Source organism: Apaloderma vittatum, unplaced genomic scaffold (genome assembly GCF_000703405.1).
Source record: "Apaloderma vittatum isolate BGI_N311 unplaced genomic scaffold, ASM70340v1 scaffold20802, whole genome shotgun sequence".
Lineage (NCBI taxonomy): Eukaryota > Metazoa > Chordata > Aves > Trogoniformes > Trogonidae > Apaloderma > Apaloderma vittatum.
Genome location: NW_009705517.1, coordinates 24,832 through 38,844, shown reverse-complemented (window position 1 = coordinate 38,844; position 14,013 = coordinate 24,832). Strand labels below are relative to the sequence as shown.

At 53.4% G+C, this 14,013-nt stretch overlaps 1 protein-coding gene across 1 annotated transcript in view; it reads right to left on the bottom strand.

Moving 5' to 3' along the window:
• Nucleotides 1–362: 362 nt before the first annotated feature.
• The window catches only part of NOS1 (nitric oxide synthase 1 (neuronal)), a 35,318-nt gene continuing 21,667 nt past the window's right edge, over nt 363–14,013 (bottom strand). The window contains exons 12-27 of the mRNA XM_009865453.1: nt 13,316–13,401; nt 10,908–11,052; nt 10,338–10,442; nt 9,870–9,928; nt 7,523–7,639; nt 7,100–7,274; nt 6,556–6,694; nt 5,711–5,789; nt 5,015–5,208; nt 4,210–4,379; nt 3,774–3,984; nt 3,053–3,140; nt 2,654–2,775; nt 2,170–2,318; nt 1,464–1,658; nt 363–485 (exon numbers count right to left, since the gene is read on the bottom strand). Coding sequence (XP_009863755.1) covers nt 363–485; nt 1,464–1,658; nt 2,170–2,318; nt 2,654–2,775; nt 3,053–3,140; nt 3,774–3,984; nt 4,210–4,379; nt 5,015–5,208; nt 5,711–5,789; nt 6,556–6,694; nt 7,100–7,274; nt 7,523–7,639; nt 9,870–9,928; nt 10,338–10,442; nt 10,908–11,052; nt 13,316–13,401 — 2,157 coding nt within the window. The remainder of the gene's footprint in view (nt 486–1,463; nt 1,659–2,169; nt 2,319–2,653; nt 2,776–3,052; nt 3,141–3,773; nt 3,985–4,209; nt 4,380–5,014; nt 5,209–5,710; nt 5,790–6,555; nt 6,695–7,099; nt 7,275–7,522; nt 7,640–9,869; nt 9,929–10,337; nt 10,443–10,907; nt 11,053–13,315; nt 13,402–14,013) is intronic.

Below are 14,013 nucleotides of genomic sequence, written 5' to 3'. Positions count from 1 at the left end.
AGACCTTTCCAGCTGTGGGTACCTGCTGCCTGCAGCCCATCACCCGCTGTCTGAGGCAGCAGGCAGGACTCTTTTTCTCTGCATCACCACTTCAGCTGGGATTTTCAGGGCTGAGCACATTGGTACGGCGGGTGCAATAACCCGGGGAGGGTGTTGGGGGAGAAATTTGTCCTAGTCAAGTGACAGCTATTTCAGAGAGACTGCCAGGCAGCAGCCTCTGCTTTCAGTGCAGAAATCCAATGCCTTTTCTCAGCCTCTGCTACAAGAAGGACCGCATGTGGGCAAAAGTTAAAGCTCCCTTCCCCATCCCGCAACTCACACACTTTGGAGACAATTGCAGGGGTTAAAATAAACATGTCAACTCACTCATCCGTATCTTTTTTGCTCTCCTCAATGAATGCAATAGACTCAGATCTAAGGCGGTTAGTCACTTCGTACGTACGCAGGGTGACTCCAAAAATATCCTCGTGGTACCGGCTGTCATCCTGAAAGAGAGGATGGGAGAGGGACAGCGAGAAAAAAAACAAAGAAAGAGTATTTACAAACAGTTGGTGTTGCTGCAGCACCAGAAAGCTCTTGTGATGCGGGTAGGTGCCAGATACACAGCAAATGTGCTGGGAACTGTCACCGGTGGGATGAGCAGGGCAGAGAGGCAGGAGCAAGCAAGGAGGTGAAATGACCTGCCCAAGGTCACCCTGCAGGACAGTGGCGAAGCTGCTAGGTGCATTAGACCTCCTCAACTTGCTGGAAGCCCAGGCACTGCCTGGTTGTCTGGGGGACAAGTAGTCCAAGGCCAGCTTTTGCTTGCAAACCAGTTGAAATTATGGCTCTGGGCTCTCTTGGCTCCTTGATGGAGTGTGGGGATGTGATTCAACAGAAGGAGTCCCACAGAAACTGGGCTGAGTTGTCCTCCTGGGCAGAAGCAGAGCCAGTCAAACATCTGGTTTGGGGCCTGTGTCCCAAACTGAGCTCATTTATTCTTCAGCTGCAATGTCTGCAGCAATGTCTTTGCCCGGGGACATCACCCAGCAAGCCACACGGGCAGAGAGGATTCAGGAAGGGGGACACACCAACTGCCCTGTTAGGTTGCAGCAGTGATGGAGGGACAACAGGGACTTAGCAAGGTGAACAAGCCACGCGTGGGCTCCCAAGGGTGTCCCAACAAGCTTGTACCAGTGTTTAGCGCAGCACCAGGCTTTTCGCAGGAGCCCAGCGCAGGCTGAGGGGGCAGCAGCCTGGAACAGATCTGCAAAGCGCGGTGACTTCCATCGCTCACCCAAAGCTTTGGCAGATCACACTCCTGACCTTGCCTGGGTGCAGGCAGCGTCGGGTGGGAGCTACAACCCCCTCCTTGCCCCCAGCACCCGTCTCCTCGGTGCTGCCCGTTCTGTGGGAGGAAGGCACCAGGTGCAGCGCCCGTGGCAGGAGCTCACACGGTGTCTCGTGGTGCCAACGCTACTCACTCGCAGCTTGCTGATGAAAGCTCCTGCCTCCTCCACCGACAGCTGGCCCTGCTGCCTCACGATGCGCTGAATGGTCTTGAGGACGTCCCCAGCCATGGTGACATCCCCGCAGACGTAGATGTGGCCTCCCTGCTCCTTCAGCGCTTTGAACACCGTTTGGGCCAGCTGCTCCCGTAGCACGTCCTGCACGTATTTCTGAGGGAGGAGGAGGAGGAGGTGGGAGCTGAGGTCAACTGCAGCTTCTCAACCCTCACCTGCGCGCTCTGGCTGGCTTTGTGTGCACCAGCTGCCTCCGAGGCAGCAGCACCATGCAACCACCTCTTGGGTGAATGTTTCTGCACTTTGCAGCATCCTCAGTGATAGAAGAGATGGGGAAAGCAGCAAAGCACCGTTTGGTTCCTGCATTTTCACACCTTCACCATATATCTCTTTGCTAAGCCTGCTCAGGCGGCCGTGGGAATTTGGACCCGATGTTTGCACTAGCTTGGAGCCACCCCATCTTGTGACATCCCTTCCTTGTCCACTTAGGAGGACGTGCTTTTCCCCTCCTCATCTGCCCTGGGAAGGACATGAGCCCTCACACTTCTGCAACAAGAGCACCAGCTGCTGTGTCTGTGCTGAGGAACCAGCTCCTCCAGTGGTGTGCAGGCTGGCCATGGCCACCCAGGGCTTGCACGCCAGGACCGGAGCAGTGCCCGCCACCCACCTTTGGTTTGTCCGGTTCCCGGGAGTAGGCTGTGTACAGCTCTCTGAAGACACCTTGGGTTTTGGCAAAGAGCGTCTCCTCTTTGTAAATGTGGTCGATCCTGGACTGCCGGCAGCCAAACACCAGGACCATAGGACAAGGCTTCAGACCTGGGGGAAGCAGTTAGCCCGGTGACTACCCATCCCTCTTTCGGCAAGCCACCTCCATCCAGATCTACCAGAAGCCCCAGCACCCTGCACAAGACTTCCAGGACACTTCCCTGGCCAAAATGGAAGGAAGGAAAAACCAGCAAGGAGGAAGTAATGCCTTACCAGAGTTAGTGCATGGCCCGGGGTCACATAGCAGAGGTGCTTGTGCCAGGTTTTGGGGAGAAATTAAACTATTTTTTTTTTCCAGAAGACTGGACTCCCACCCCCATGCCACCAGCCCCATGTTGCCAAGCACTGGTTGAGGTGAGAAAGAAGAGGAACAAGCGTCAACCCACCTTTGTGCTGGATTTCAAACAGCCGCTGCTGCCAGAAGCTCCGGAAAGGGGCGATGCCGGTGCCAGGGCCGATGAGGATGCAGGGCACCTGGGGATCCTGGGGCAGGTGGAACCCGGGTGCACTGCACACATCGAAGACACCAGTTAAACACAAGCAGGATGCTCCTTCCCTCTCCTCTGCCCATGACAAGATGAGACACCACCCGGAGAGGGAGAAAACGAGGTGAAGTCCCAGAAAGGGACACTTTAGTGCAGAAGAACTGCACCTGAGAGGGACCCATCTGTGCACAAATCCAGCACTGTTTTCTCTGCACCCTTAGTGCTTTGCAAAGAAGGCTTGAGGGCAAAGAGCTCCTCCTGCAAGGGGGCTCAAACCCTTGCCTTATGCAGACCACTTACCCTCTTACAAAACAGGGCACAACTTCATCAGTCTGTATCCGATTGAGCCAAGAGGAACAGACTCCGTGGTGGATTGGTCCTTCTCCATCTAGGAGGGGAGACAGGGAGGTCTGTGCTTGAAACACTAGCCAACTAGCAGAAGTTTCACACTTGAGTCTCACTGTGGAGCTACCCACTTGGACCCATGAGCCAGCCCTGGGATAGCTGGACTTCCAAGATACTTAGGAAGCACCTAACTTTTCTTCAGTCCTTTTTGGCAGAAGCAGCATCATGCTGTGGTGCTTCCAAACGCAAGCCCTCCATGGCAGCCCCAGATGAATGGCTGATGTCTCCCCCGGTGTCCTGCTCGCTGCGGGGGTGATGGGACTGTATCCATCTACACCATGACCAGGGCTGCTTGGACACCTCAGTGCTTGCACAAGTACAGAAATTTGGCAATGTGTGGGCAAAGAAGTGATCAGAGCCACCATGGCTGGTCTGTTTCTGGTACCTGACCCAGATCTGGCATCTCCGAAATACCCTGCCCTTTGATGGATGCCTTCTCCGTCACACGGGACAGCGGTGTCATGGGTTGAAGGAATCTAGTCACTGCAGCAGGCAGAAAGATTTTAGAAAGAACATCTCTCTGCTGAAAACCATGTGGTGCTGCCCATGTGCTAATGCTTTTTCCCTTCTCTCCACACTAAGCCTGTCTCTGCTGTTCCCTGTGTGAGCACGGTACCTCTTGTGCGATAGGAGACCACTGCCACGGTGAGGTGAACCTCGCCTGGGTACATCTCCGGGGAGGAGCTGATGGAGTAGTAACGCGGTTGGAGTAGGGGGAGCTGTGTGAGCAGCAGCGTGGAGGGCATCTGCACCGAGGGGAACTCCTCCAGCACCTCCACGATGGTGGGGTTCTTGGACCACTTCCATTCCTCATATTCCTGCAAGCCCTGCAGCAGGGGAAAAAGGGAGGGAGGAAGAAGAGAGCTGCAGCATTGACCTCTTCCAAACCAGGTGCCTCAAAAATATCCCACCAGGCTTATGGCAGAGCTGGGACTGGTGCAGGGAAGATAGGGAGGAAGATTCCTGCCTAACCATAGTGTGGGATCATGCACTGGGGTTGTGGTTGTCCCCAGGGCTGTGAGGGACTTGTGGCTTGGGGTCTGAGGCTTTACCTTGCTAAGGACCTGCAGACGTTTCTTCTCCTTGTCACTGGTGGCCAACAAAGCAAACTGCTGCAGCAGCAGGGGCGTGGGAGGGGTGGTGATATCCAAATAGTACTTAAAAGCTTGGAAGATGGTGCATGGTGGGACACGGTTCTCATCTGTCCAGTTACTGATGACACCTGCCAGGAGGTAATTCAGCAGAACCTTGGGATCAGCTGAGCATAAGAGCCAAGGTGGACAAATTCTTGCTTTCATTCCCCCTTATCAGCTCTGAGACAGTGAATGATGGAGAGCTGGAAAGAAGAGTCAATGAGATGTCCTCATGCTACGAGTGAGATGCTGTACAATGAGCACAAAGATAAGTCTGCTACGCCACTACCTTCAGCCTTGGTCACTGTGAGTTAATACTATTTTCCATCTCCTGTTGCAGTGTGCATTGCAGTAGGGTATCACACTTATCACTGAGTGCTGGGATGATCCACCAAGACTCGCTAAACTCTTCTTTCCAGCCCTAGACATTGCTTTTTCCATGAGAATATAAACGCTTACATTTTTCTGAAGAACAAGGCAATGTCTTCTCCCCAGGGCCCTACTCACCCTTCAGATGCTTGCTCTACACCCGAAATGCAGATAAGCAATGGCTCTGGGCAGAGGAAGGTTTAAGGAGATGCTCCCAATCCAAGAAAATGCACCAGTGAAATGGAAAATGTTTTCTCCTGGGGACCATCTACCTCCTCAAGGATCTACAAGAACTGCTACAAGGGACAAGTGAGGACGAGAGAGGCCACCTCTATGTAGAGGTGGCCCTGGTTACCTAGAGCTGTGTTCCTTTCCTCCAGGAGCTCCACCTTCACCAGCTGGTTTGCTGGAGGGGCATCTTCAAGCCTGTCGATCAGGGCATTGACCAAGTCTTCGTGGTTCCCTGGAAACACTCCTAAGTGGTCCCCGGGCAGGTACTGCAGTTCCTGGTGACTGTTCATGTGGAGGCGCAGGAATATCGTCAAGCGGCTACAGGGAAAGGAGAAAAAGCAGGATGTGTCTGAGGGAAAGTCCTGCAGGGAGTCGCTGAGCTCTGCCCTCAGGACCTGGGGCTGTGGTGGCACATCCAACCCCTGGTGTCCTGCTGAGCACATCACCAAATCCCAGCAGGGAGCTAGAAAAGACACTGCAGCACCTGCCTTCCCCCACCACTGTCTTACCTTTGAGGACTTCTGAAAAGGGAAAACCCAGTTTGACCTCTTACTTGAGAAATTTCATCCTTCCTTTGCCTGCACCCTGCAACTCTGCAAGTGCGGCCACTTCCCTCCTCTCCCTTACGGGCTCATTTATGTAACAGCAGAGATTTCACCGTGCAAGAAGGCAGGAAACACCCTTCCCTGGGTTCCCGTGGCTTCCAGCCTTGATCCTAATTTGCACAAAGATGGCCTCCATGGGACATTCAGGGGTCGGGGGTTATCTGCAGCACGGATGCTCGGGTGTGTTCAGCTCCCAGGACAGCTGCATCTCCTACCTGGACTTTGGGCTCTGCAGGTTCTGGCGCGTGATCAGCCGGGCTGCGTAGACACGTTTTTTGTGGATGCTGTAGAGTCCTGCAGAGGAGAAGAGTCAGTGAAGCAACGCAGTGGAGTGCGGCCAAGGCTGGTGACTTCTGGATTCTGCAGGGCTGTTGGCCATCTCTGTGGGTTCAGCCCTTTGGACCAGAGCTGGCTGACGCCGGCCGTGGCAAGAAGATCGCTGGCTCGATTGTGCTCTCCTCCTTCCACCTCCTGCAAGGCTTCAGTGAGCCTAGGGGGTCAGAAACCCCAATGGGCAACCGAAGACGTCTCCCTTTTGTTAGTGACCCAGGAGGATTCTGAAACCACCTGCACGAGGCTCGGGGACGTGCCTTCATGTGCAGTCATGCTCCTCTTGCTGCTGGTACCACCTGGCTGGGAGCAAAGCTTCTGAATTTGGGCAGAGCTAAACCAGTGCGGCAGATCATCAGCTGCAGGAGCCGTGCTGAGGGGCCAGGTGTCGGTGGGCTGGACCTGCCGTTGCACCGCAACGCTTGGCAGAGCGGCATTTGGACAAAGCGAGCTTGGAAAAGCTCCCAGGTTTCCAGCTCCTCACTTTAAAAAATGGGGTCAGGAGGAGGGAGATCAGATCACAGCCCAACATCTCTGTTACAGATACAGACAAGGACCTGAGACCATCACAAACTGCTTATTTAGCACGTGGTGGAAGGGAAAGACAAGACTGAAATGCTGAGAATTTCACACAGAATACCTAAGCAAGTTTGACCCCTTTGCTCCCACTATGACTTCTCCTCCACCCACCCCACACCCAGAGCTCTCCAGGGTGACCCCATCTTCATACCTTGTGTGAGCTCTGGGGCCTCGGCCACGTAGGTCAGGCGAAACTTGCTCCTCTTCCAGCTCCGGTCATTGCTGATGAGGGAGTTGTTGGCCTTCTCGATGTTGACGTCGTCCCCCACACAGAACACATCACACGCTGCCTGCAGCATGCACCAGGCTCTCAGGCATCTCCCTGATGTCCCTGGGCTTTCTGACCAAGCCCCACAACCCCCCCCTTGTCCACCCCACCTCAGCCAACACATGGAGAAGGCAATCCCCAATGGTGTAGGGCTATACCAGTGGCCACGGGCAGGTCTCGTGGTGCCCTCCTTCCCCACGCATGTGGGATAATGCAGGAGTTCAACCCAGTGCTCGCTCTTTGGCACAAACCAGAGCATCAGCTCCACCAAAATATGGAGAACCTCTGTGTTGCAGGCCAGGGGGATGCCCCAGTGTGGAGCAGGAGAGGCTGGGTTTCAATCCAGCTCTAACCAGCAGCTTTGCTCTATCCTCATTGTCCTTCTCCCAGCTGCTCCTCTCCCTGGAGCACAAGGGAAGCGGGTTACCTTGAACACCTTCTTGGCCCAGGTCCTGAAGGACTCCTCTTGACCACAGAGCTCGTCCCCTTCTCCCATACGGAGGATCCTCTCTCCACCCAGCTCCTCCAGGAGGGTGTCCACCGCCCGGGCAAAGGCGCAGAAGTGGGGGTAAGCCCGGGACCCCAGCCCAAACACGGAGAACCTGGGGACAAGTGTCACAGCTGTGGTGACTGAGCTGAGAGAAACACTGAAACCTCCTCCTCCTGCACCACCATGACCACCACTGGCGTGAAGGTGTGTGGAGGGATCTATACGTTGCAAAAATACGTCGAGTTTTAGGAAAGAGCGAGCTGCGGTAGGAAAAAGGGGCTCCGTGCAGCACCAGCTCCTGCTCTGTCCCTTCTGCAGGGACGCACACGCTGCTGCTGCCTCCTAGCCCATCCTGTTTACCTGACGTTAGCCAGGGGCCCCGTGCTTTCAAAGTTGTCCCTGGAGTCAGGGCCGTCGCTTGAGGATTTCCGTGCATCCGAGTAAGAGGAGACGCTGTTGAACCGGATCTTGTAGCTCCTGCGAACGGCGACAGCATCACTTATTAAAGAGCGGCGAGAAATACGCGTGTGGCTCCCACTGGGCTACGTGCTCAGAGGGGTCCACGTTGTGGAGGAGACCCCAGCAGAGCTCAGGGCTCAATATTCCATGAGCAGGCACCACCACCAGTGGCCAGAGCAGAAAAATGTGCTCCCTCCCAGGGTTAAACCCATATGTTTTGCTCTCTCAGGAGGAGCTGGTCTGCTCCGCGGGGTCCTCCAGTCACCTCCCAGTGGGTTGAGCCACCACATTGACCACCACATTGTCCCCAGCAGTGCAGAGCTGGCAGGATCTTTGGCTTTACCTGTCCTTGCCTGGCTGCACACAAGGTCAGGTATATGTCTGAAGAGATTTTCTGAAGGTTTTTTCATTCATAGGAGGTAGGAAAAAAAACCACCAGAGTGAGAGCAGAGGGGATGAGGTGGGGGAAGGGGAGCGGAGGGGAAAAAAAAAATCTGACAACAGCAGAAGTATTTCTGAATTGAACCATCTTCAAAAATTGCTCTACACAAGAGTTTCTAAATATACTGCCAGAGCAATGAAGCAGTAGTGTGTGGATGAGTCACGGCAGACCTCCTGCACCCACACGCCACGCAGAGGAGACAACCCCTGAGCAAAATTACGGCCAGGGTCACAGAGCCCTCTGCTCCATCTCTGCTCCAGAACCTCCTCCCTCCTGCCCACACCTCTCCTCCTCTTCTGCTTCACTCCATCTGCGTGGAGACGCTTCTCTCTCTGCTGTCCCCAGGCCACGTCCTCACCCAGGGTTACGTGGTTAAGGCAGGGTGGCACAGCATGGAGATCAAATTCCCCGGTTGGGTGCTGCACCCAAGGTTGGGGCAGGGGCAGCTTTCGCTGAAACAAATAGGTCCTTGTGGCGGGGGATGATCGCTGAAGGACGGGCTGCGTTTGAACAGCGGATTCTTAAATATGGGAAGATTATGAGTGCTTCTGAAAAACCCTGGGAAAACCTGGCAGGCTTCTCAAGACACAGCGGCTTAGAGATGCATCAATCCCCATCCCGGGGGGGTCTCGGCCACCTTCAGATCCCTCCGGGAGCCTGTGGGGTGTGTGGGCAGGAGCTGCTCTCTCCATCCCTTCCCTACAGACACCAGCCTACTCCGCTCCTCTTGCCCAGACTCCCTCCTCCAGGCCACCTTTTCCCATCGCAAAAGCCCTTCTTCTTTTTTCCATGCTTAACGTCAGCATCTCTTCCTACCATCCAGAGCTGTGACCTCTCAGCCTGTCCCCGGGACAGGGGGGTGGCCACGGGGAGTAATTTATTCCCTCCGCCTCTGCAGTCACCTTTCCCATATGTGAAGTCTGCTACCGCGCTGCATTTCTGTCTCCTCTTCTTCAGATAAAATAGCTCTCACCCTTTTGATCTGTCCTCGCAGGTCGCTGTTCCCAGTGCTCTGACCACTGTTGCTGTCAGGTAACCGAGCCACAGGCTGTCCCGGCTCTTAGAAACTGCTGCCAGACCCTTAAATTACATTTAGAGGTGACTGGGATTGCTCATCTCTCCTTTGGAGAGACTCCAGAGCAGAGTAGCATCCCAGTTAACCGAAATATATTGTACTTCACAGCTAAAAGGAGAGAGGGTCCCAAACGATGAACACTTTGCTGGTTTGCCCTCACTTTCCTTTTTTTCTTTCTAAAAACCTGCACCCTGTCTCCAAGGTAACTCACTGTTACAAACATCGCAGCCGGAATTTAACAACTCTTATTTTCCCTAGAAATATTTTTGCGTGATGCAAGAAGTTTAATTTGGTTCTCGAGCGCTTCCCCACCTACATCCACATAGCTGGGAACTCCCTTCTACCTCCAAGTCTTACTATTTTGGTGTCTCCTGGACAGCCTAGGCTCTCGGATTCAATGATTCAGGAGGAATTTGGGGTTTTTTTTCATAGATGCCTGCCTCTTAAAGCTGAAGAGAGTAGCTTTAAAATACCAGCCCAGGGAATGACAAGCTGGAGTCCACAGGCATGCCTGACTCTGTTCTTTTGCGCTGCCTGGGACCGCCATCCGCTCCACCCCTTGGTTCTCCAGGCAGGTCCCTTCCCTTGAACCTTTGCAAACTTGAAACTTGCTTGAGGATTTTTCACTCCCTTCCAAGAGCAGAAAAGCAGAGAAGTGGGCTATTCCAGCTATGAGGATATTTTTTTGCTGGGCTCGTGAGTGGGAAAGGAAGGGGTCGGGGTCCTCTTACTTCCTCTCCTCCAGGTTGGAGTTGGGATTCTTCATCTCCATCAACGCGCAGCCGAATTTCTACAGAGAAGAAATTAAAAAAAAATTGTGGGAAACATGACCCAAGTGACCCAAGTCTGGGCCACCACAGCTCTGCTCTCCTCTTGGTTTTCCCAGCAGCCTTGACACTGTTGTACAGGGCTGGGATGAGGTTGTATCTCGCCAGTCAAGGGGGGCTTTTGTCTGACATTGGCATCACTTGTCCGGCATGATTTAGTGACAGACTAGTTACTTGGCTCACAGCAAGGAATAAGTCAGTATCCTGTGGAGGCAGGCAGGCAGGCACAGCACCAGGTATCGCACAACACCTGGACTTATTTTGGGGCCATTCCAGCTCAAGCTGAGCAAGAAGAGGACACTCCTCATTCCTCACTGCTTCTCCCCTGCCCATGTCCCTGCTGTAGTCACCCGGCCCTGCGCTCTATCCTACCTCTCCATTCTCGGGTGGGTCTCCATTGCCAAAGGTGCTTGTGACCACCAAGACCATGGTTTCATGCTCTAGGTGCACGATGTCGTATTCGTCCATGGACATCACCTGGGAGCGACAGGCATGTTAGCAAGAGGCCTTTGGTGGAGAAATCTGCCACCTGGGATGGGCTGGGAAACCAGAGACCTCCACACAGGGAGGATGAGAACAAGAGCCTCAAGGCACTTGGACAATCCGTGGGGCTACCACCTGAGAGACGGTAGAGTCATGCTACAATGCCTGCAGGACTGTTAGCTGGAAATTAGCTGGAATAATCCCTGTGCAGGCTTCAATCCAGACCCACAAGGTCATTTTCTGGGAGCTGCTGAACAGCCTTGGCAGCTGGGAAGCTCCACGTGCATTGAGCCACCTATTTTCCACCAGCCACAGAACCACAGATTTGTTGAGGCTGGAAAAGACCTCTGAGATCATCAAATCCAGCCTATGACCCAACACCATCACATCGGCCACGTACTCCCTTGGGCCACCCAGGCGGGCACATAATCTTGCAGGGGCTGGGAGCTGGTGCAATACCTTGGCATCAAAAGCGTGCTTGAAGATTTCACACAGAGTTTTTGCATAGACCTGTGACTTCCCTGTTTCGGTGGCGTACAGGATGGTCGCTTTGACCCTCTTGGCCATGGCCTGTCCCATCAGCTTGGCTGAGAACTTCACAGCTCTAGGAAGCAAGAATAAATCCCCATAAAGGAGCTTGTTTACTTGTTGGTGCCTCTAGCCCAGACTATTCGCATGATTTTATTTACAATTAAATGAACAGCTTGCCTTAAAAGCTGCAGCATCGCTTTTTTTGTTTATACACCAAACAGAGAAGCTATGGAAGAGTCTGTCTTGACCTGTCAGAGAGGAAGCCTAGATGGGGGGGGAAGCTTGAAGACAGAGCTGAAATACCTGAATGCGTATAGGGAGGAAAATACTAAACCAAGTGTGGAGGTGCTCTTTGTGCAAGGACAGAGAAGCAGAAGAAGAATGAAAGGCACCGGTTGCTGAAAGCAGTGGCCAGCTAACCTCAAAGGAAATGCTGGAGACCAACCAGAGCCCAAGCTACGGGAGGGACAGTAGCTTCTCCATCTCTTCATGTCTTTTAAATCCTACCTGGCTGCCTTTCTGCAGGAGGTGTCCTAGCCGAACGAAAGCTCCTGGGCTCCACACATCACACACAAAGCCCCGAGACACGGAGGAGAGGTCAGCGAGGCTGTCTGTAGTGCCTTTGATTTGCACTCCAGGGACGCTCTGAACTTTACTCAGAGGAGCAGCCCTCCTGAGGCTGAGAGGTTGCGCGTTTGTTTGAGCGTTTGCAGGGCTGTGTCTAGCCAGCTGCCTCCTGCGACTGCAGTCGTGACCGGATACATTTGCTCCAGTTTTCCCCACTGGCTCAGCCCTGACAAGAGGGCAGAGGGCCTCTGAGAGGTCACCAGCCTCTCTAATCCTGGCCAAGGTGATGCAGAGCTGGCCAGGTTGGCATCAGGGGGAGCACAGCAATAGGGGCAAGGGGAGCTGGCTTTGGGTTGCGAGGTAGGGTGCCAAGTGTGACAAGTTTGTTATTTTAGGGCCATTCAGAATCGCATAAACGTTATTCTTCCTAAGCACAGAATATCTTCACTATCAAGCCTTTAAATGGGGCCACCACAAAGGCAGGTCTGGATTTAGCCCGGTGTGCTGCAATAAGGAGGGGATGGTTTCTCGGGGGCTGAGAGACCACAAAGCATCTCAATGGCCTTTGCAAGAATAAGGGTCATTTGGTTCACTCTGACAGGGTGGTCAGCCCCGTTCCAGGTGATCAAGCTCAGCAGAATTCTTGCACCCCCTTCAGAGGAGCTACGGAGAATGGAGATTGCATTGGCCCCAGGGGAGGGAAGGGGCAGGACAGGCAGCTTGGAAGGCTCCAATTTGGCCAAAACCAGCCCAGCCTGTCTAAACAGGCATCAAAACCATGCTGCGACCAGTGCCAAGTGCAAGGTGTGGTACTGCTGGGCTCCATCCACCACTTGTTCAGCCAATTAGCTCAGATTCAGCTAGGGTAAATGGTGAATTACAAAAATAGTTGTTCTCCCTTCCATGAGGAGCAATGGAGATTTTTTTGATTTTTTTTTTAAATTACCTGCCATGCTCATATTTTTATAAAATTATTTATCAGTTGCACACACATAAATAAAAGCACCATTTCTTCTAACTCAATGGCTCAATTAATCTTCCTCGTGCTCTCCACCAGCCCTGGGCTGCAGCCCAGACCCAGGCACCAGTGTCAGTCTAAGGAACCAGTTCATCAGCTGCTGATCACGTTCATGGATGCGCCATGGAAAACAGCTTACAGGAGGTGACAGCTGAAGAGTGGGAACAAACCGAGAGCAGGGGCTTGGGGAAATTGAAGCGTGCGGAGACGCTGTGAACAGCACAAGGCCAGATATCTGGGCACAGATACCAAGGCAGACCCAGCCCTCCTCAGTCTTGACCCAGGGATCTGCTGCCCCAGAGACAGCAGCTACCACAAGAACCTCTCTTCCTATGGCCCATTTGGGCCAGGATCAGCCAAATGATCCAAATCACACTTCATTCCCATGCTCCTGCTGACTGGGAGCTTTGGCAGGGGAGAGGGACTCATCTATGTACCCCAAGAAGGGAGAAAGCCATTCCTGAGCATTAAAGACCACCTTACTGTGGAATGAGCCAGCTCGGGACAAGAGAGTACAAGCAGTAGCTGGTGTTCAGCTGGTCATACACCTCTTGGTGGTCTAATGGGGTGTTCAGAGGATTGCCTGTCTCTCCAAACATCCCTCTTGGCAGCTAAAGCCTCCAGGGACCTGAGGATCCAGGCTCACAGCCCATCGGTTTGCACACCGGTAGGGCAGTGCTATCAAACAAAGCTGCCTCAACCCAAGACTCGCCTCAAACACCGCGGCTTTTCAGAGCCCACTGGTACTTACTTTGCCAACTTCTTAAAGCCAATGGCCCTCTTCTTGGTGGGCGTCCCATTGACCCCTTTCCAGACGTGGGTGTTCCAGGGATCCGGCTAGGAAAGAGAAGAGCAGCAGCAGCTGATGGGGCATGTTCAGGGCTTGGAGAAATGCTGTATCCACAGCACTGAGCATTTAATTCCTCTGGTCATGAAGGGGAGGACTTAGCTAACCTCTTTATAGTTCTCAATCTCCTATAAGGAGCCCTGATTGAAGCTTGGAGGCCCATGGGTTTCTTGGAGTAGTTGGACACAAAAAAAATTGCAATATAATAAAAGTTTCCCAGACTGTAACGGCATCTGGTCAAATGATTTCTGTCGTCTGAGATGAGCATTAAGAGGCCACAGGCAAAAAGGAGGCAGGCAACGCCAGAAGGCGAGAGGTGATGGAAATGCATCCTTCCCCCTCCTCAGACCATTTTTTTTTTTTTCCTAAGAGGTCCTTTGGGAAGGAGGGGTGCAGCTGAAGCAAGGAAGAAGCGCACAGAAGTTAATTCAGTGCCCTTGCAGGCGTCTGTCTGTAATCAGGGCCAGGACCCATCGGGGTTCCTCGGCGGATTGGTTCTAGAAGTGAACAGACTGCTCCTGGTTTGTGATTGTTCCTTAAGGGCTCTTGACTAAAGGTCACATTGTGTGAAAACCACGGGAGCAGGGATGGTTGGCTAACAA